The 22023-nt window shown below is 40.8% G+C and overlaps 1 protein-coding gene across 3 annotated transcripts; it reads left to right on the top strand.

The window, feature by feature from the left end:
- Window positions 1-917: 917 nt before the first annotated feature.
- Window positions 918-21681, top strand: trappc8 (trafficking protein particle complex subunit 8). Of its 3 annotated transcripts, none has more exons than XM_044044210.1 (30): window positions 918-1222; window positions 3053-3262; window positions 3632-3715; window positions 5890-5979; window positions 6585-6759; window positions 7262-7415; window positions 7891-7981; window positions 8092-8357; window positions 8496-8611; window positions 8701-8851; window positions 9168-9268; window positions 9434-9539; window positions 9697-9828; window positions 10733-10957; window positions 12126-12231; window positions 12892-13086; window positions 14420-14598; window positions 14701-14778; window positions 15586-15694; window positions 15822-15979; window positions 16441-16874; window positions 17052-17208; window positions 17290-17386; window positions 17663-17728; window positions 17819-17877; window positions 18329-18532; window positions 18768-18869; window positions 19313-19452; window positions 19641-19730; window positions 20433-21681. In XM_044044210.1, exons 1-30 carry the CDS (start codon window positions 1066-1068, stop codon window positions 20683-20685), a joined length of 4485 nt encoding a protein of 1494 aa, XP_043900145.1. In that variant the 5' UTR covers window positions 918-1065; the 3' UTR covers window positions 20686-21681. The 3 variants fall into 3 exon arrangements, with proteins under 3 accessions (XP_043900145.1, XP_043900144.1, XP_043900146.1); XM_044044209.1 differs by having other exon boundaries at window positions 8089-8357; XM_044044211.1 differs by lacking the exon at window positions 3632-3715 and having other exon boundaries at window positions 8089-8357.
- The last annotated feature ends 342 nt before the right edge of the window (window positions 21682-22023 follow it).

Below are 22023 nucleotides of genomic sequence, written 5' to 3'. Positions count from 1 at the left end.
GAGATTTAGGTGTAGATGTGTTTAAATATTCTGCATGAAATGAAGTTTTAATCAATTTACCCAACAATTATGAGTTTACTAACTGACTGATATTGTAATTTGGGTCATGACTGTTTGCTAGTTAGTCCCAGTTGCTTGACAGGCTTTAAAACTTCAAACTTAAGAGTTTGTAAGAGACCGTCGTACCACTCCTACTACTGCTATTTGGCGCTTTGAATCGCATTGAGGAACTTTGCTAAAATTGAACAGTAGAGAAGAACTAAGAAGAATTTAAACTGAAGGGCAGCATTGCACCTCTTGAACCTTTAAGAAGAAAAGGAACTGCACTGAGGAACTTCGACTTGTGTTAAAGGAACTTTGAACAGCATTTGAAGCTCTTGAAGACCCATCTTCAGTCCAATGTTCCTATCCAGTGGAGTTCTTTCCAAGACTACTTCTATGTAGCTTATTCCTCTTTTGTAAGTCGCCTTGGATAAAAGCGTCTGCTAAATGCTTAAATGTAAATAGAAGAAGACCAAGCACTGCATTGAGGAACTTTAGCTTGGGTTGAAGGAACTTTGAACTGCAAGTTCTGTTCTGTTCGATCTGCGCCTAAGAACTTTGTACCATGATTAAAGACTTCAAAATTTGTGCTGGAACTTTGGACTTTGTAATGTGGCAGCCTGCCAGGAATTATTAGATTATTAGATTCAATTCTCACATTGAAAGTGAAAAGAGCCTTTAAATCAAAGGCAGAGGTGACAATGAGTGCTCAATGTCATATTATTGTATTTCACTTTTCTTTTCATAAATGTGTTCTACAATGACTACAAATACATTTGAATGTAACCAATCAGCGGCGGCTTAGGGGGCGGGTCTTCGTCCACCACACAAGGCGGTGTCAGGCGTCACCTGACCGTCTTAGTTCCACACAGGAAGTGGGCTGGCAATTCTTTAACATGGCTGTTGTCTGCAAAGAGAGGAGGACTTTATCTCTCGCAATGAAATAGTCCGGCTTTTGCGGAATTGTAGCGAAGCTCCCCCCCACTCGTCTCCCTGTTTAGCCGCTTTGACGCCAGCCCTGACATGGCGCAGTGTGTCCAGTCCGTCCAAGAGTTCGTCCAGGACTCGTTCGTCCCGATGGTGGCCGTCCTGTGTAGCGACGAAGCGGAGAGAGTGACTCGCAAGAACAATCTGACTTTCGCCGAGCTGCTGCGGCCTTTCTGCAGACTCACGTCCGAAGGTAAGGCCGGCTGTTCTCCCCCCTCACACCCGTGACCCTGTCCCCGCTGTCACACACCTGAGAACCGGTATGAAGCAGCTAGCATCTTTAGCCTGAGGTGTGTGTGTATGTGTGGGTGTAGCACTAGCAGCCGACGTTAGCTCTGCGCTAGCACTTGGCTAACAGACAGGCTGGAGTGTGACTAAGCAGCAGCAGCTGTGTGTGGACAGGAGCGGGTAGCATGTCCACACTGGACACAAGAGAAGACCGAGAGACACCTGACCACCAGGTCCCCGAGAACTGACACTTAATTATTCTGTTTCTGCGCTGTCACACCGAACAACAAGTAGCTGCCGGGGAGCTAAGCGGCTAACGGGCTTCAGCCACAGTCCACACCTATGGTTCATACATGGACTCAGCACTTTGTTGTCAATGTAAAGGACTGTTACGTAAAAATTGACGTGCGTAGTTGTGACAGGACTGTTAGCAAACACGCAACCCGCTAATCTTCTCTGTTTTTGTGAGTTTGATGCGGATCGAGATCCACACTGAGGGGCATTCCACACTAAAACGATGCCAAGATTTTCTATCATTATTATTATTTTCCTATCGACATTGAACCGCAATTTAAAATAACAAAACAAAACACCGGCTTCCAGATAGAGCTCAAAATAACGATTATTTTCATAATTGATTAATCTGTCGATTATTTTCTCGATAACTAGAGTAATCGATTGGTACATAAAATGTCAGAAAATGTTGATCAGCGTTTCTCAAACCGGGAAAGGACGTTTAAATATATAAGAACATTTCTTTGTGAAAATGTTGATCAGCGTTTCTCAAACAAGAGTTTCTCAAAGTCCACACATGTCTTGTTTTGTCCAGAAACCAACAATGATTCAGTTTTAAGGATTTCTTTGTCATATGGAGCAAAGTAACCAGAATATATTGACATTTATGAAGCTGAGAAATCAGAAAACTTGTTTTAATTCCTTAAAAATACTCAAACCGATAATCAATTATAATTATAATCTAGTAATTGTTTCAGTCCTAATCTCAAAACGCCACCTTGCCATAGAACCTACTCTGGGAAAACAATGATGTCAGAGTACCACCTCTCTCTTGTTATAGCATTAGCATATCTTCTTCATCTTCCTCTTGTTTGGAGATGATGTGGTTTATTCACTTAATGAAACATTATAATGTATACTGTTCAAATAAAGTTTTATTGATAAAATAGTTTGCAGACAAAAGGTTACAACGCCTCGTACACGCCTGGCATATGTACTACAACAGTAGGGGACTTTCATGTGAATGAAGACCTTTCCCTGTTTTATGGAAAAGTTTTTCAAAATGATAAAAAGAAAAATATAGTTTACGTTTCGTTCTGTTTCCGTGTGGACAGGGCCTGGAAAGATTTCTTCTTCTGAATATTTAAGTTTTATGTAAATAAACTGTCTAAATGAAAGTCTGTGTATCCCCACCTTTTTCTAGTGTATATTGAGCAGGGTTCGACCAGTTGTTGGCCTGGTCGATTATTGGGGGTTGATATTAAGCATTTGACCAGTCATTGGTATTGGTGTTTTATTTTAACGCTCACCAATATTAACCTTCGGTTTGGTAGTGTTAGACTATCGTGTGGTAGCATTAGACTGTTGTGTGGTCGCTTTAGACTGTAGTGGGGTAGTTAGACTATTGTAGTACTTTGTCAGTCTTGCCAGAGTTTTGTGCATACAACAAATTGCACGTATTAAATGATCAATTTAAGCATTCTACACAACGTTGCCACTTTTTCTGGAGACTGACTTTGTCCAGACTGAACCCGTGGTTTTGTCCATGTGTCTCCTCCAGGGCACATCCGGGATCCCAACAACCAGGTGCAGGTCGTGAAGAACCTTCGCATCTGTGTTAACAATCTGGCAACAAGCCCAAATGCGGCATCTGCAGCACTTAGTCCCACCCAGCGACGGCTGCTCAATGAGGTGGTGTTAGCCTGTCAACCACAAGAGGGCTCTGTCACCAATGCCATCACAGCAGGAGACTACAACCTCAACTTCAACGGTAAGGACTGGAGCTAGATTCAAAGTGTCATGGGTCCTTGATTGTGGATTCATGACACTGGAACCTTAAATTTGACATATTAAAGCATGTTTTTACAGTTATCATAATAATGTTATGAATAAGATCTGTTTATCATGACAGGAATTGACCCTTTTCTTCAGACATTTACAATCCATGTGTTTTTACACTGCACTAGTTGATAAAATGTAAGGCCTTTGTGACTTTAGATGAATTGACAATGAGATCCGTTCTCTGCTTCCTCTCCCTGTTCATTTGTCTGTCTTTAATCGTCTGTAAAGTTCTCGTTTGAAGCCACAGAACCTTGTTGTTACTAACGTCAGCCCTGACACTCTGCTTCCTACCTGTCAGATCACTTTTTTAAAGCTAGCATGCCATGGTACAGTGCCTGGAGAGAGACACTGTTGGAGGTCAGCATGAACGAGCAGTGCACAGGTATCTGGTGATAGTCCCGCTCCTCCTCCTCCTCCTCCTCCTCCTCTTTTTCCTCCTCTAGTTTCCTGTAGCTGCAGTGTTTTGTGGATTTCCCCGGTTCTTGTTACAAGGTGGTTGATTCTTGATTAAAACTCAGGTGGTTGTAATTTTTTTTGTTCCCTGGCTCTTCAATTTAATCTCAAAAATGGTCTGTTAGGGTTGTCTTTTAATTATTTACAGTACATTACAGCCATAAATTCTGAGGTTTCTTTGTCAAGTATGTTTTTGAAACTCAGATTTCATTGTTGATGATGTACAACATGTAATTTTGATTTAATTTAACATCACAAAGAATGTCTTTTTGACAGTTTTCCTTGTGTTTACTTTCTTGCTGTTGGAGAAACATGGATATTTAATTTTCACCTTCTATCAGGGCTGCAACTCAAAATTATTTTCATAATTCATTCATTTGATCGGCTGCTTGGTCCATAAATGTTGCAAAATGTTTGATCAAACCTCAAAATTATGGCTTTTTGTGTACAAACCAAAATGATTAAGTTCTATCTTTTTTTAAATTTTTTTGTTAAAATATTCAAATTCTAGAGCTTTTAGAACTTCTAGAACTGTTCTGGTGATACATTCAGCAGTTGATTAATAATGCACCCATGAAGATGCAGGGTTTGTTTTGATATGTAAATGTAGTTATATTACATCCAGTAATGGCTGAGAGCAGAGGTAGGGCTTATGCATGTGTGCTTTTATATTTATATGTATTTTAGTGGCTTTTTTTGTGGCAAATAATCTTAATATAAATAATAATAACATTGGTAAAGCACTCAGAGAGCAAAAAGCCTTGACAAAATGCTGTACAGATATGGGTAGCTCCAAAAATCAAATGATTTTTTCCTCCCATAACCTAATTTATTCCTGAAAAAAATTCATCCTGTTGGATGAAAGGGTTTGCAGTTAGGGATTAGCTAATCTTTTAATTTTAATGATGGTGCTTGTTAGAGTTCTCAAATGGCCTGAAAATTACAACATGACCCTACCCACAGGTTTTTAAGCCCAAACCTGACCTGACCGGAACCCCGACCCCCCACCCTCCAAAATACATTTTCCCATTGATCGCAGCGCGGGAGCGGGTGCTGCTGCTGCTGCTATTGACGCAGCACCCGTCTCCTGGTTTGCGCCATCTGGGTCCTCTTGTACTGGCTGCTGCGGTTAACAGGCAGGACAGCATCCACAACTGGTTGAATTTCAGCCACAGCCTGTTGCTGCTTTATGGAGATCGGTGATGGCCTTGTCCATTTTTTGTTGACGCACTGCTGCCAGCTGTACAGTATCGTTCGCATTTTGCTGGCAGTGATGTCCGAGTCGTTCTGCCCATAGCAGTACAAGATGCAGAGTGGGATATTTGTCCCCCTCCAGTTCACGCTGATCACCATAAAAGGGCTCCAAAAGTGACACTAACATGCCCAAAGTGTCAGGGGTTACGCATGCCGCAGTGTCAGGTCTGCCCCTCTCCATCAAACAGGCAGCCAGATTTACTCTGCACCACAAGTGAATGGCGATGATTCATAACAAACAACATATCATTTACAACCTGCAAGAAATGTGTTTTATGAGCAGAAAAAAGGAAGAAGACCCGTTGAGGTCTGCGCTAGACAAATGCAGAAAGGCGGCAAAAAGCATCATGTCCTTGGCGGAGGAAACAAAAAATGGTAGATTTTATTCTGCTTTTCATGTTTGATTAAAATCAAACATACATATTAGTTTTATCACTTTAAAGCTTCTGTCTTTATTAGATGGACATTAGAAAGAAGACATGATCTGAAGGAACAGAGATGGTACAGCAAATGCTTTGAATCTTGGTGCCGTTTATTTTCCTCCCACTGTCTGTTAGAATTGAATGGGCTGGAAGCAGCACAAAGACAGACTGCACCAAAATGTCTGCGAGTCTGTTTGTTTTTCCAAACACCCTGTCCTGTTAAATTAACAGATGAAAAGCACTGACACTAAAACTGTCCATCTCACTTGGCAGATCTTGTTTCTCGATGATTGTGTGGCACAACTTCTCAACTGAATGACAGTCACACATCGTTCAGACACATTTTCACCAACAAAACAAGAGGTTTTGTTTTTTTGAGTTTTAAACAATTTCTCATGTTTTTATTTTCTGTCTTTGTGTTTTGCAGCGACCACACCCTGGTTTGAAACCTACAGAGAGAACTTCCTCCAGTCCATGCCTGCTTCTGACCACGAGTTCCTCAATCACTACCTCGCCTGTATCCTTCATGTATGACGTAAATCACCTCCACTTGGTTTTCAAATTTGTGTGTCTTAACATGTGTGATGTCGCACATCAGTCTCCTGCACTTCAAACTTTAATAATCTATTAATAATTAATAGTTAATAACAAGTTAGTTCATACATGTATGGGCTCAAAGTAAGAAGCAGATCATCTTAATGGTTTAAACACAGCTGCAGAGTCTCACACAGGTTTGATTCAAGTGTAGATACACGGACAAATAAACCCTACAAACCTGACCTTCCCTGATGTGGGTCCTGCAGCTCAGGACTCACAGTTACTTACAAATTGTTTTTTATTATTATTGTTATTCTTATAAATAATATTATAGTATCAGGTTGAGATCTGGATCCTGCAGCCCCGGAGCTACAGGTACCGGCAGACTGACCCCAAAACTGGGAAATCCATGTGTTACATCAGCACAGTTTTAGCCTTACTGCTGAGTCACCACAATAATAATAATAATTGTTATTCTGTATTGACAATTTAATAAATACAGTAGCCCCCCCAGTGCAGTGTGCTCCTCTCGGGTGTCTAAACGCATGGTTTACAGTTGTGTGTCCTTGACTCGGTGGTGACCAGGTTTGCTGGTGGTCTCCTCCACTGAGGCCGTTCCTATGGAGCAGTTCTTGAAACTTTCCAACGAGCAGCACAGGGTTCAGCACAGCGGAGAATGCACAAATCCCAAGTGGTTCATCCCCAACACGCTCAAGTACTACGTCCTCCTGCACGACACGAGCGAGGGCGACGAACAGAAGTAAGTAAATGTCTAAATAAACTGCTGTTACTGCGCTGTATTTAATATTAATTTATACATTTTTTTAAATGGTAAAATACTGGCTTTAATTGCACTGCAGTGCAGTGCAGACAGATATAGGAAAGTAAAACAAAATATTGGGATCACTTACCAGCTATTGGCTGCCCTGATTTAGTAGAAAACCTCATATTGGTTCTAGGGCAGCAACTAATGATCATTTTCATAATTGATTGATTGACTGATAATTGTTTTCAAATGTCTTGGTTTATCCACAAACTAAAATTATTGACTTTTAATGATTTCTTTGTTAATATGGAGCAAATAATCCAGAAAATATTCACATTTAAGAAGCTGCTAAACCAGAAAACGTATTATTTATGATGATTATTAATCAATCAGTCATTCATCAGTGTGGGTGTAGTTTTATCTGAAATATTCCATGTTGTACCTCATCTGTTTGTGTCTCAGTTTTGTTGAGAGTATGTTTCTTTTCTCTCTCCAGGGCAGACACGGTGTATGAAGACATGAAACAGAGATACGGTTCTCAGGGCTGCTACCTGCTGAAGATGAACTCTCGCACCATCTCCAGTGAAGAAGACGAGCAGATTCCAGACCCCTGGAGTCAGTACCTGCACAGGAATAACCTGCACAGCCAGGTAACGACTGTAGCCTGGTCCATGTGCAGTCACTGAGCTCGGTCCAGCGTCATTAGCTATAAAATAAAACACCTCTGTGTCTGAAAACAAGTTGTCTTTCCAACGGTTCACCTCACAGGCTTCAGTTTTGACCAGGTGACTCACTGAGGGCACCAGTGTGTGCAGAACGATAATTATGCAAGAAATATTGTTAGAAATGCAACGGATGCATCACTTAACGAGCCACGTCTGCCCCGTCTCTCATGGAGAAATGAATGGAGTCAGACAATGGCCTCACCTTTCTTTGATTTGTGTGTAGGTTACCACTACAAGCAAGTAGATCTTTTTATTTATTTAACCAGGAAAAAAACACAGTTACAAAGTATAACAAGGTTACAACATTCAGCAGTCAGACAATACAGCAGTACTGTATTGTCACATGTTGACTCTGTCATCAAGTCGCAGTCATGTGTTCACACTGAGACTCTTCCTGCAGGATACACTCGACGACACGACTGTGAACAGTGCCACAGTAGAGAACAGTATTAACACAGCTGAAGTGGACGGCCAGGACTCGACAGAGAAAGGTCAGTCTGTATATGGTTTTACCCCCTAATGTGTGTGTCCATCTTCATTTGCTTTGTATGACAAGTTAAAGGTCACTGAGATAACTATTTTCCCCATCTCCTAACAGCAGACCCAGTGTCCAACAACCTGGACAGCCATCCTCTGCAGCTGGACAGTGGCAGCAGCTCTGGCAGTCTTCAGACCCTCAGTGCAACAGGAAACACTGCCTCAAAGAAAAGTAGCAGAGATCCAGAGAGTGCGGTGGGAGGAGCAGGAAGCCACGGGGCGAGTCTGACCCTGAACGACCACGACCGCATCAGGCAGTTCATCCAAGAGTTTACCTCCAGAGGCCTCCTGCCGCACATCGAGAAGAGCATCAGGCAGCTCAACGACCAGGTTTCTTCACCTTTTGATGATGTTTTAATTTAGCGATAAGTAAGGATAATAAGGAATATAAGTATATATGTAGTATGTATATAAACAGCGGACACTGGGATCCACAGCAGAAGTGTGATCTTGCGTCTCTGTCCACAGCTGGTCTCCAGGAAAGGTCTGAGTCGCTCTCTCTTCACTGCCACCAAGAAGTGGTTTGGGGGAGGCAAAGTTCCAGAGAAGAGTGTCAGTGAACCAAAGAGCACGTGTGGCCTTCTGTAAGCTCTGCACCACCACGCTTTCATACATACATACATGCACATATACATACATACATACTGTGTACTGATCATGTCTCGAATGTCAGGTATCCTCCAGAAGCTCCAGAGCTGCAGATCAGGAAGATGGCCGACCTGTGCTTCCTTGTGCAGCACTATGAACTGGCCTACAGCTGTTACCACACGGCAAAGAAAGACTTCCTGTCTGACCAGGCCATGCTGTATGCTGCAGGAGCACTGGTGAGAACACACACACACACACACATTTACATCTGCTCTCATGTGTTGATGGCATTAATTCCCAAACACAGAGTTTAAAGTTGCATTTAAATCCTTAAAGTGGCTGTAAAGTAATAAAAGACATCTATTCTCACTTTGTCACCTCACATGAAAGTGTGTTTCTAAACCACCATGTCACATTTAGAGGGTTAAAAAAAAATGTAAAAATTAGCTTTCAGATCATGACTCATGACTAAAACAGCAGGCTGAATAAGCCGCCACTCTTATGTTGAATCTTTTTTGACTACATCTGTTTATGTCGCCTCTGCTCTTGTAGGAAATGGCCGCAGTGTCAGCTTTTCTTCAGGCCGGAGCTCCTCGACCGTATCCTGCTCACTACATGGACACGGCGATACAGACGTACAGAGATGTCTGCAAGTATGATCTGATTCAGTCATCTGTTCATCATTTCCTTTTTAAAACTGTTTAGAGTTGTGTAATTGATATATCAAATGCTAGAGAAAATAACCTACAGCAGGACAACACAGCCAATAGTTTCAGTCGTGACCGCATCATCATCATCATGTCTTCTGTCCTCTACAGGAACATGGTGCTGGCTGAGAGATGTGCTTTACTCAGCGCTGAGATTCTGAAGAGTCAGGGAAAATACTCTGATGCTGCCACGCTCCTCATTAAGATGACCAGTGAGGTGAGGAAACATGCACCATGTTCACCACTGTCTGAAAATCATCTCTACTTTTTAGTCTTAACTGCTGAGTCACTGTAAATCTCTGATAAATCCTATATTTGTGTGTTTTTAATGGATGAGTTCTGCTCTGAGCATTTGTTTTTCTCGTCTCGTCCAGGACTCAGACCTGCGCAGCGCTCTGATGTTGGAGCAGGCCGCTCACTGCTTCATTAACATGAGGAACCCCATGGTACGCAAGTTTGCCTTCCACATGATCCTGGCCGGTCATCGTTTCAGCAAAGCAGGACAGGTGAGCTCTGGACATGTGTACTCTTGAAAAGCTCCATGTTTACATTTCCTGGAAGTCTTTCCTGGAATTCACAATGTAGTGATTGCGGTAGTCACAGAGCCTCTCACAGAGTCACAGACCCTGCTGGCGTCGCACTCTGGACAGGTCCCCAGGCCACTGCAAGGCGGTCTATTATAATAACACAACTATTGCAACAATCGACACCAATTCAACTAATTACCGTGTCTTTAGCTCGACCCTTTTTGCATTTTTGCCCAATAACATTTCCGTAACTTACAACTGTAGTTTTCGTCACGTTAACCCTCTTATTTCCAGATCTAGTTCTTTCAATTGCAGTTTTTTCTATCTCTAGCTCTTTTTCCAAAAAGCATTTCCGTAACTTATAACCATAGTTTTCTTCAGGTTAACACTCTTATGACCATCATGATATTCAGGACATCTGGATTTTATTTAGATTTTATGGCTTTTAAAACAAGTTCTATGAGTGAGTTATTGTTACAGAACTGAGAAGCTGTGCGATGTGCTGGTGAATCTTGTCTGTGACTGGATGCTCGTTCCGCGGAAGTCCTGAGGTTCTACCGTAATGACATGTAGATGTATTTTTCTGCTTTCTGGTCGTTCTTGTATATTTTTGGGTATGATAAACAGTCTAGGAGTTATGTTAATGAGAAATACGCATGCCAAATCCCGTCAGCGACAACAGGATGGTAACAGAAGGGTTAAATCACTGTGACAGAGAGAGGCTGTTTCATCATTCATCACTGAAGAAGTGGTTCATTGGGACTGGACCGTACTATTTACGGGGGGGATATTTTGTGTTAACACAAAACCTACAGCCGAAGATTTTACTGCCTCCCGCCAAAAATCCAGCTGGAAATGATAAATGTGTTGCCTCTTCTCGTAGCGGAGACATGCCCTGCGCTGTTACTGCCAGGCCATGCAGGTGTACAAGGAGAGGGGCTGGTCTCTGGCCGAGGACCACATCAACTTCACCATCGGCCGACAGTCCTTCACACTCCGCCAACAGGAGAACGCCGTCACGGCCTTCAGACAGATCCTGACCAACGACAGCAGACAGACAGCCACGCAGCAGGCCGCCTTCCTCAGAGAGTATCTCTACGTATATAAGGTACGGTGCAGCGCGTACACACTCTTGTAGATTTGGAGAATTTTGTGTGAACTCCCTCTTAAGAAGGGTTCAAACTTGGATACAGCATTAGGTTTCTTCCTCCCTGAAAACCTCAGTAAAAGAGACAAATATCTGCTGAACATATTCATGGTTCACTCTGTTCTTTGTTCATATGAAAAGTTAAAAACTACTGCAACGATGTTCACTGACAAAAGTCTCTGAGTCACAGACGTCAGCTGATTCTCTTTTCTGGTGATTCTTTTGGATCTTGTTTGGCTGTTGCCAAGGAAACGGCTCTGCCTACATCCTGTAGATCAGTCTTCACTTTTCCTCCTTCATTATGCAACTGTTTCTCTGCTCATCCACAACCTCAGCAGCTTCTCTATCATTTATTTTTCTGGATTATCTGTAACAGTTATTTGATTGAAGCAAGTTTCTCTGATTTTCTCTGCTTCTTAAATATGAATCTTTTAAGTCTATTTCTAGTTCCTTTAGTTGCAGTTTTTCCAGTTCTAGTTCTTTTACTTGCAGGGTTTTTTTTATTTCTAGTTCTTTTATTTGCATTTGTTTTATTTCTAGTTCTTTTATTTGCATTTGTTCTATTTCTAGTTCTTTTTATTGCAGTTTCCCCCAGTTCTAGTTCTTGTAATTGCAATTTGTTCTTTTTTTTTAGTTCTTTTAGTTGCAGTTTTTTCCAGTTCTTCCTTTAGTTCTTTTTCAGTTTTTCCATTTCTAGTTGTTTTATTTCCAGTTTTCTTTTTATTTCTAGTTCTTTTATTTGCAGTTTTTTTATTTCTAGTTTTTTATTTGCAGTTTTTTTTTATTTCTAGTTCTTTTATTTGCATTTGTTCTATATCTTGTTCTTTTTATTGCAGTTTGTTCTATTTTTTTATTTATTTTCTGGTTTATTTGCTCCACAAAACAAAATATACAAATATGTTGAAAAAGTCTTGTTCTGTCTTCAAACCAATATTATTTGACGTCTTAATATTATGTTTTATATACAGAGCAAAGAAAGTGGAACGTTTAAGAAGCTGAAAAATCTGAAAACTTTTAAACAATGATCAAAATAGCTGGCATTTATTCAGTAATGGATAAATAAGTCGTTTTAGCCCTAAATTGAAGGTGTTTAATGTGTGTGAAATGTTCAACTGTGTTTGTTGTCCAGAGTGTGATAGGAGGAAATGCAGTGAGCCTCCCACAGCTGCCTCTGCCCTGCATCCACAGCTCAGCCACCAGAGTTTATTTTGGACATGAACGCCGCCTTGCTGAAGGTAAAGTGACTGCACTCTGTTCCTCCAAGTTGCACTTGATCTGAGTCAGTGGAAGCTGACATAAGGAAAATATACAATATATATTACATAAATTTAAACAAAAATAAACTTCATCACATGTGAACCAGTTTTCATAGTTCCAATTATTTTAGTTGCACCTTTTTCCTGTTCCAGTTTTAAGATTTAGTTATTTTCCATTTTTCTATTTCTTGTTCTTTTAATTGCAGTTTTTCCATTTCTATTTATTTTAGTTGCAGTTTTTCCATTTCCAGTTGTTTTATTTACAGTTTTCCCAAATCTAGTTCTTTAATTTACAGGTCTTTTCCAGTGGTACTTCTTAAGTTGCAGTTTCTTCTATGTCTAGTTCTTAAATTGCAGTTTTTTCTATTTCATACTTCCTAAGTTCAATTTTCAGTTATTAGTTCCACAGTTTGAAAAGAAGGTCCTACCAAAGTCAGTGTGCAGGTTAAACAGATGTAAAATGATATACACATATGTGGTCTTAAAAAGTCAGAAATGATCTTGGTTATAGTCTTACCTGAATCCTCTAACACGTTTACTCGACAAAGACCACCATGTACATGTTTTCTCTCCAAAATAACGTAGTGTGTTATATCGAAACCCAACCCATTCTCATCTCTAATTCTCTGCCGTGTGCAGGGGAGAAACAAGCAGCCACTCATGTGTCCTTGGACCAGGAGTACGACCAGGACTTGGCCGTCATGTGGTGCAACCTTGAGGAGCAGCTCGTGGCTGCGGCGAACAGAGGGATCGTCCCGAGCAACTTCCAGCCCACCCAGTGCTGCCTGAACAGCCAGACGGACAACCAGCGCCACCCACTGGCCGTGGTGGAGGGTAAGATACAGCTACTTGGGTCTAAGGGAGGCACAATGTTGACTTTAAAATGTATTCGGCAAACAGATCCTCTGATATGATTGAGTAAAACAGTGAGCTGAATAGGCCTTTTATACTGTAAATGTTTATTTATTTATTTGTTTTCTACAATGAAGAAAAAGCTGTATCTACCCCCTTATCTATCTGTTGAGATGTGAAATATGAAAAATATGATGTTCATTTCACAACAGAAGAAACTATATGACCTCTGCTGTATGTAAATGTGTATTGGTATATATTTCTATTTCTAGTTTAAGTTGCAGTTTTTTCGATTTCGAGTTCTTTATTTGCAGTTTTTTCTATTTCTAGTTCTTTTATTTGCAGTTTTTGTCAGTTCTATATCATGGTGGTCTAGAAAAAGCTGTATCTAAATCTGTTCACACAAGAATATGAAAAATATGATGTTATTTTCACAACAGAAGAAACGAAATGACCTCTGCTGTTGGATGTGTATATATTGGTTATATATAAGTTATCGGCTCAATCACTCACACAATATTTGATGTGAAAGTTCACGGTCTTCTGATCTGACTTAGTTTTTTGGTTCATAAACTCTGATATTTGGATATCATTACAAACATGTTCTAACTATATGAATTAAATGGTATCCAGACTATTACTTAGTGGTTTACACATAGGTACTAGGAATTAGAGGTAGAATAATTCATCAGTTGGGTCAGTATTTGCCATTTTTTTATAATTGGCATCGACTCATTATTTATTGTGCGACCAGTTTCTCAAACTTAATTTGTTTTGGTCTTTAAAGGCTTGTTTTGTGTATTTAATATTGAGTTTGAAACTGTATATAATTATTATAATCTAATCTATAATCTTATTATAAACAATCTACTTATAATTAAGTAGATAGGAGAGTCAGACCATTGTTTAATATCTAGTTACTGGAGTAAATCAAGTTTTTTTTATGATTTCTCTTATATTTTAACAGCTGCAGTGAAAATCAGCTACATGTATGGGCAAAAAAATAAAAATAGAATTGGCTTCAATTATCTTCCATTTACTTCCCTGATTTCTAAAAATCAGCATCTGACATAGAAAAACCCACATCGATCGACCTCTACTATGAATCCGGAAGTGTAGTGACAGCCAATTTATTTTCTAAAGATTTTGCCATCTTTCTTTAATAATAGACAGGAAAAGTATATGGTATGAGATGCAACAAAGGTCCCACAGTGTGCACCTGTGCGCACCTGTGCATGTGATTAATGTAGAATTATTCATTTTCAACATCAAACCTGTAACCGTACACGTTCTTTCTCTGACCTCGTCTTTGCAGAACCAGTCATAGTGGAGGTGACGTTCAGGAACCCTCTGAAGGTTCCTCTGGCTCTGTCTAACCTGTCTCTGGTCTGGAGGTTCACCGCAGGTGATTCGTCTCTTTCTAAAGAGGAGGCGACGGCGACCGAGGAGACACCAGGAGAGACCGTCACTAACGAGGAGACGCTGGCTCTGGAGGTGAGCGGCCTGGACATTTTTGTTTCCTGATTTATGTTGTTTTTCATATAAAGACGAAACTAAAGTTGGACATGTTCATGTTTGTTCTCTGTCGTCTCACAGGGGACGCAGAAAGAAGACGACATCGTCACCACGGAGACCATCATTGACTTTCACTTGACTCCTGAGGAGACCAAAGTGGTAAGGGCTCACATGGTTCACAGTGGAGTTTACTGTGTTTGTTGTGTTTATGATAAATTAACTGGTTTTTTTTTTTGTACCTTGTGGTTTTCTATAGAGGCTGAGAAGGTTTTGTATAATTTTAATATTTAGCATCCACAGAAAAGGGAATTGAATTTACAGTTTACAGACTGTTTAGTAGGAGCTAAACAAAAATTGAATAAACAAAAGCCACTGCTCTCAGCAGTGGCTGAACTGATTGTTATGGACTTTTAGGGCTTCATCAACGAGGTAATGATGCAGATACACACAAAAATGCAGCGTTAATTGGCACTTCCGGGCGATGGGCTCTTTAAACTTTTGTTTATCTTCTTTTCTTTGGGACAGTTTACTTTCTTAGCTACAGTATTTATATTATAAAACAGTACAGTGAATTTAGTCAGTTCATGAATCCGTTTATTACATGATAATAAATCAACTTTATTATCATGATTATTTGAGTAATTCAAAGTAAAAGATGAAGTCTTAAGGGTTTTCCAGGCACACTAAGCTTTGTTTAGTAAGAGTAAATGTTTTAAAATTAGATGAACAAAACCACAGATGCTGGAAAAACCTGATCATGTTGATCACAGAAAGACTGACCTGTAGTTTAAGATGTTACAGCTTCTTGAATGTGAACATTTTCTGGTTTCTTTGCTCAATTTAACAAATAAATAATTTCAGACAGTTTTGTGAAACACTGATTCACATTTTTCAACATTTTCTGACCAAAAAATGAGCCTGAACCTTCTGTGGATAATTAACAGTCAGTGTGACCTTTGACCCCAGGCCCGCCTCAGACTGCTGCCACACAGAACTGGACAGCTGAACATCGTGGGTGTGGTGTATAACCTGGCTGAAGCCTCTTCTGGAGAGATCGCTCCCAGCGCTGGTGACGGTAACTGTGACACATTTCTGGTGTCTTCACTGAGTCACATAATATATATATCATATATCATATAATGTTGGATATAAATCTTAATTTTGCTGCCACACAAACACTCACCACATGTCTTTCCCTTCAGGCCAGAAGACGGGGGATCTGATTGTGGTTCGTGGAAGACAGGACCTGAAGATCCAGGGTCCACGACTCAACCTGACCAAAGAGGACAAGATGTCGGTCCGACACGGTCCCGATCGACGTCTGGATCCCATCATTACAACGTCTATGCCCCTGATGGAGGTACAACTCACTCACTCACTCACTCACTCACTCACTGTCTTGACAATACAAACATGAAGGATGTTGTTCTTGTGCCTCAGAGGTTTTTGCAAAGGGAAAAAAAGAGTAAGTTAATTATTAGAAGACAAACACCCAAACTCCCTGAAAAGTAAGTTTAAAAAATTCTCTCAATGTTTAAAAAAAATAAAATAAAAAATGCAATAAAAATGTTTGGATTCTTTTCCCAAAAAAGAAAAAAGTAGGAAAAATATCCTAGCATAAATCCTAAAAGAATATTTGGAAAAATATATCTGTTTTTGAAACTTCCCTCAACATTCTCTCCATGTTTTAAATTCAAAGGTTTTTTTTGAAAACTTTTTTTTAAAGCTCCCGTGTTCAGATTCTTTTCCCACAATAAGAAAAATATGTAGGAAAAAGAAGACACAGAATTGAAAATCGTTTGTTTTCCGTGTGTGTTGCAGGTGTTTTTCCTGCAGTTTCCCACCGCTCTGCTGTGTGGTGAGATCAGAAAGGCTTATGTAGAATTCTGTAACGTCAGTGCTGTTGCTCTGACCGGTCTGCGGGTGGCATCCACGCACCCTCAGTTCTTCACCTTCGGCAGCCAAGCCACAACACCGCTGACGCCACTCAGCCCGACCTCGGCCGAGAACTGCTCGCCGTATAAAACGCTGGCCGCGGCGTCACAGCCGGGCGCTGTGGCAACGGAGATGCTGGTTTCGGCCGAACATTTCCAGCAGCTCTCCAGTGTGATGGACATCCCAGTAGAGGGCGACACTCTGCAGCCGGGGGAGTCCGTCCAGCTGCCGCTGTGGCTCCGAGGACCCGACCAGGAGGGGGTGCATGAAATCAACTTCCTCTTCTACTACGAGAACACGGAGAAAGGAAACAAAATCAGGTAAATGTTCCTGATTTTTCAGCTTGTTAAATGTGAGTATTTTCTGGTTTCTTTGCTCCATATGACAAATAAATCATTCAAAATTCAGTCTATGGTTAACAAATGACAAGGTAATTGGTTATCTACAGTGACACAGTCTCACGTCTCCATGTTCTCGTACCCTCTCTGTGTTCTCAGTCACCGGGTGATCCGTCACACAGCGTTCATCTGCGCCAGTCGCTCTCTGAGCGTGCAGGCGTCGGCCTCCCGCAGCAGTGACCCTCCACATCACAGCACCGAGGACAAAGGCAGCGGAGGAACGCTGGTCTTCATCGACGTGGAGAACATCAACACTGTGAGCAGCACAGACTGCAGCAGCACACGTTTACCGTCTCTGCTCGGATGTAGCTTTAAATTTGTCTTTCTTTTCCCTCAGAGTGAATCTGGCGTGCGTGAGTTCCACATCGTCCAGGTTTCCAGCAGCAGCAAACACTGGTGCCTCCACAAGTGCATCAACCCAGCCAGAGACAAAGGTGAGTCTGACACATTCACTCATTCATGCTCCGTTTTCTTCCAGGGGTTATTTCATGCTGCGCTCCACTTACACAGGAATGATTTAACTGTACGACAGATTTACTTTGACACAAATAAGAAGTGCTAGTAACGGTAAAAGTAGCTGTGTTTGTACGTTGGCAGCCATTTTAGAATCCTATGACAGGGTTGGTGAGCTCATTTGCAAACTCCTCATGTTTTCATCATCAGTTCCCATGCATCATCCACAGTTTGTGTGTGTGTGTGTTCTCTTTCAGACTGTAAACTCACCAGCAGAGAGCGAGCCAAACTCTGCTTCAAGGCAAAACGATGTAAACCACAAGGTACTGACACAAACAGAAACTCTAACTAATCTGAGCAGATTACAATGCTGTTTTTTTATGCTGACATGTCTTGTTTGTATGTTTTTTTAGTGACCTCGGATACCGTGGGGAAATATACATTTGCAGACCTGAATCTGGGGAGCGAACGGGTAAAATTGAAGCTCACATTATTGATATTATTGATTGAATTATTCAGGTTTCTGTCAGCTACTGTAGCATGTACAGTAGAACACAACAGATTTAGTGCAAGGCATTTATAATAAAGCACAGAAAATAGATTTGGGATAAAATATACTAGCAACTCATTTTAGTTGTTTACATCACAACAGGAAGTTTACTCCTGTTATTTGGTGTGTTTACATCTGTATCTGAAGTGATAGAGAATGTGCCATATTTTCAGCATGGGCCAATTATTATGTATTAATATTAATACAATTATTACAAATTGCACACTTTTATTCTGAGAAACTTCATAAACTTATTTGTTGTCATTGAACAGTTCTATTTATCAAAGAGAGAAAAAAATACAGTCGTCCTCTAAAGACAAAAATAACAGAACAAATCATAAACGTCACACACATCTGATGGTCTACATTTCAGATCATCAGCTCGTCCACGCCCTGTGGTGATTTCTTCTTCCGCTGTTGTCGGACCTCAGGGTCTCCGTCTCAGCGAGGGGACGTGTCCTCGTCCAGGACGACGTCCAGCAGCAAGAATCAGGGCCTGACTTCGTCCTCTGAGGACATCGGCAACGTTGTCAGGAAGTGTAACGAGCTGGACCTCAACATCATCGTCATCTGGAAGGTAAGAGGAACTGCAGAAGAACTTCTCCATGACAAGAAGTCATTATTATAATGAGCTTTATTCAGAATAAGAAAGAATAAGCTTTATTCTTTATTCCAGGTGTCCAGGGGCAATAAAAATGTCCCTTCAGACAGTGCAGGTCCACTGAAGTCGCACACATGTTGTGTTTTTGTTCAGTTAAATGAGTGTCATTAAATTGTGTGCGTGTGTTTGTTGTGTGTCTCTGCCTCTACAGGCTTATGTGGTTGAAGACAATAAACAGCTGATTCTAGAAGGTCAGCTTCACGTGGCTCTGCAGACCATCGGCAAAGAGGCCACTTCACTGACGCCCAAAGAGGTCAGTCGTCTCACACACAAACTCTTCCATTCATCTTCCATAACCAGATAATATCTAACTATAACCACAATTCAAACATTAGTCCTAAACTTAACCGGTTCCTCAAAAAATGAGGTTCTCCTCATTAGGACCAGGTTTTGGTCTCAATGTGGACCACATGTCCTGATGTCAGTGTTTATGACAAATACAAGAACACACATATATTCTTGTGTAGCCTTCTTACTGAGGACACTCGACGATGGCTCAGTGGTAAAGTGAGTTGTCTTTCAACTGGAGCGGTTGTGCGTTTGAGTTTAATTTTCATATCTACGTGCCTTACCTTTACCCTGAACCTAAATTAACCTAAAACCAGGTCTTAACCCCAATAAATGTTGCACACAGAACTGGTTTGATGATGTCATAGCAGAGGAGATGATGTCACTCAGAGTGTGTGTGTGTTTCAGGAAGCTCAGGAGATGGTGCTCCTCAAGTTTAAATCCGAGCTTCCTCTTCCATTGGCTCCTCCATCTGCAGAACTGTCCCAACTCATCAAGACCAACTTGCACTACCCCGAGACATACACACACCCATTTGTCCAGGACAGGTGAGACACACACACTAGGACGGTCATTTTTTGTGTGTGTTGAAATTCATGCTGCAGTCTCGTAGTCTCGTAGATCATTTACGAGTAGTAACTCTTAAGATCCAGCAGAGGGAGTTTGATGTCATCGCAGCCCTCGTTATGGTACAGCGTAAATGCTGAGTGAAAGTTTTGTTGTCTCTTGTCTGCAGTCTGTGTTTAGTGCCGGTGACTCTGTCTCTGTCCAACTGCTCCATGGCTCAGGTGGACGTCCTCATTGACTTACGGCACAAAAGCTCCAGGTCAGTTTCTTCACAGATGTTTTATTTTTACACTCTTGTAGCAGAAACAATGTGGGAAACTAAGTTAGTGATTGTTTTTTGTTTGTTTTTTTTATTTGGAAAAATACAGTACAATATTTGTGAATCAAAACATTATAAAATTTATTTTGAAATTTGTCATCGTCACTATCTTTTATTTTGTAAGAATAACTACTAAAATAAACATAAAAGCACATCTTTTATTTTGTAAGAATAACTAATAAAATTAACTTAAAAGCGCTTCTTATTTTGTAAGAATAACTACTAAAAGGAATGTAAAAGCACGTATTTTATTTTGTAAGAATAATTGCTAAAATGAACGTAAAAGCACGTCTTTTATTTTGTTAGAATAACTACTAAAATTAACGGAAAAGCGTGCATTTTATTTAGTAAGAATACCTACTAAAACAAACGTAAAAGCGTGCATTTTATTTTGTAAGAATAACCACTAAAACAAATGTAAAAGCATTTGTGTCTTTTATTTTGTAAAAATAACATTTAAAATGAAAGAAAGTAAAAGTGTGCACTTTATTTTGTAAGTAATAAAACAAATGTTTTTATCGTTCATTTTCTTTGGGGCTTTTACGCCCTAAATCGTTTCTCAATGACCTGCTGCTGGCAGAGATTACGTACTGTGCCTTAAAAGTTAAACTCGTGTGTCTCTGTCTTCGTCGTCTCCCTCAGTCCAGACAGCGTGGACGTCCACAACTCATTCACGTGGGTCGGTCAGAGTCAGTACAAACTGCAGCTGAAGCCTCGGCAGCTCCTGTGTCTCACACTCAGAGCCTGTTTCCTGCACGCTGGGGTCTACAACCTCAACACGCCGCGAGTGCTCGCCAAACCCGCCGCGCAGACAGCGCTGAGCGAGACGAGTCAGCAGACGAGTGGCCCCGCCCTCATCATCATCAACAACAACAACGACAACGAGGCTGCCTGAGGACAGGCTGACGAGACGCAACGCCGCAGACAGCGAGGACACTGTGGACGTCCACGCTGTCCAGCAGCTGCTCTGCACACGAGCCAGGAAACAGGAAGCAGACGCTGTGAAAGGATGAGTGGGCAGACGATGAATGAGTTAATTTAAAAGTGGAGTTCATGAAGAGCTGATGTTGCAGCTGAGGAGACGGACACTTTCTATCAACCTCATCAGTCAGGGTCTGTGCACATGTCCCCATCATCATCATCGTTTAACCTCTGACACTCCACGTACTGTCTCCACCCGCCCACCATGTCTCCTCCCACACACCAGCATTTCAAATGCACCTTCCCTCCTGGACAGAGTTGAGTAAGGACACAAGCTGCTGCTTTGTCTTTGAACACGGTCGACGTGTGCATGTGTCACATTACACCACTAGAGGGCTCTCACATCACGGTGTGGTTAAGACTCTTTTTAAAGGTGCAGTGTGTGATTCTATTTGGCAGAAATTCAAGATAAAAAAAGTATTTTAAAGTGAGAGTTCTCAGAATCTGAGAAAAAAGAAGCCTGAATTTAGGATTGAAAGATTCATCTCTATAAGTGAATGCTACATAGCTTCTCCTGACACAACATCCACTAAAATATTCCTTAACTTAACTCCTCAAAGTTCCTTATAGCAATGTTGAACTTAAACGCTTAAACGCTAAAATTTGACACACTGCACCTTTAACCTAACACTGTGTGATGTTTGTGTTGAGACGGAGCAGCAGTTTTCATCTTTATTCTTTTTTCTTTTTTTTTTTAGCCTTTATCTTCTCTACATTCATGTTCTCATATGTCCGCCCGCTCGGCACAGGCCCCTCCCACTACGTCTTTAACCATGTTGTTATTAAAGCGCTTGTTTATTATGCATCGACGCAACAGCTTTTCTGAAATTAATGTAATATATTTATATAACAAAGTGGATGTAAATAGTAAATAAATAAAAGTGTAACTAATAAAGACACAGTAAGTGAGTATCGTGACGGATTGATGCGTGGAACTTTCCCATCTTATAAACCATAAAAGAGAAAATGCTGCAAAAAACTGTGTCAGATGTTTTTTTTATGACTTCACGTTAAAATTGCAGGAAAATGCGATCGTTATAGAAAGAGATGATAATGGTTTGTCCCATTTGTTGTCGGAATTTCAGTGGTGCTGGAATTCTTTCATCTCGGAATTCTCATGATTTTTGTCCCCGAGTTCTGAGATTAAATTCAAACTTAATCTCAGAAAAATTTAATCTCAGAAATTCTTATTTTTGTTTTCTTTGTTTTTGGAAAAGTCACAAAACTTAGGTCAATTCTTTAATTTCTGGAC

This window comes from Solea senegalensis, linkage group LG14, assembly GCF_019176455.1.
Source record: "Solea senegalensis isolate Sse05_10M linkage group LG14, IFAPA_SoseM_1, whole genome shotgun sequence".
Lineage (NCBI taxonomy): Eukaryota > Metazoa > Chordata > Actinopteri > Pleuronectiformes > Soleidae > Solea > Solea senegalensis.
The sequence above is the reverse complement of the archived record's forward strand: the minus strand, read 5'-3'. Positions and strand labels throughout refer to the sequence as shown.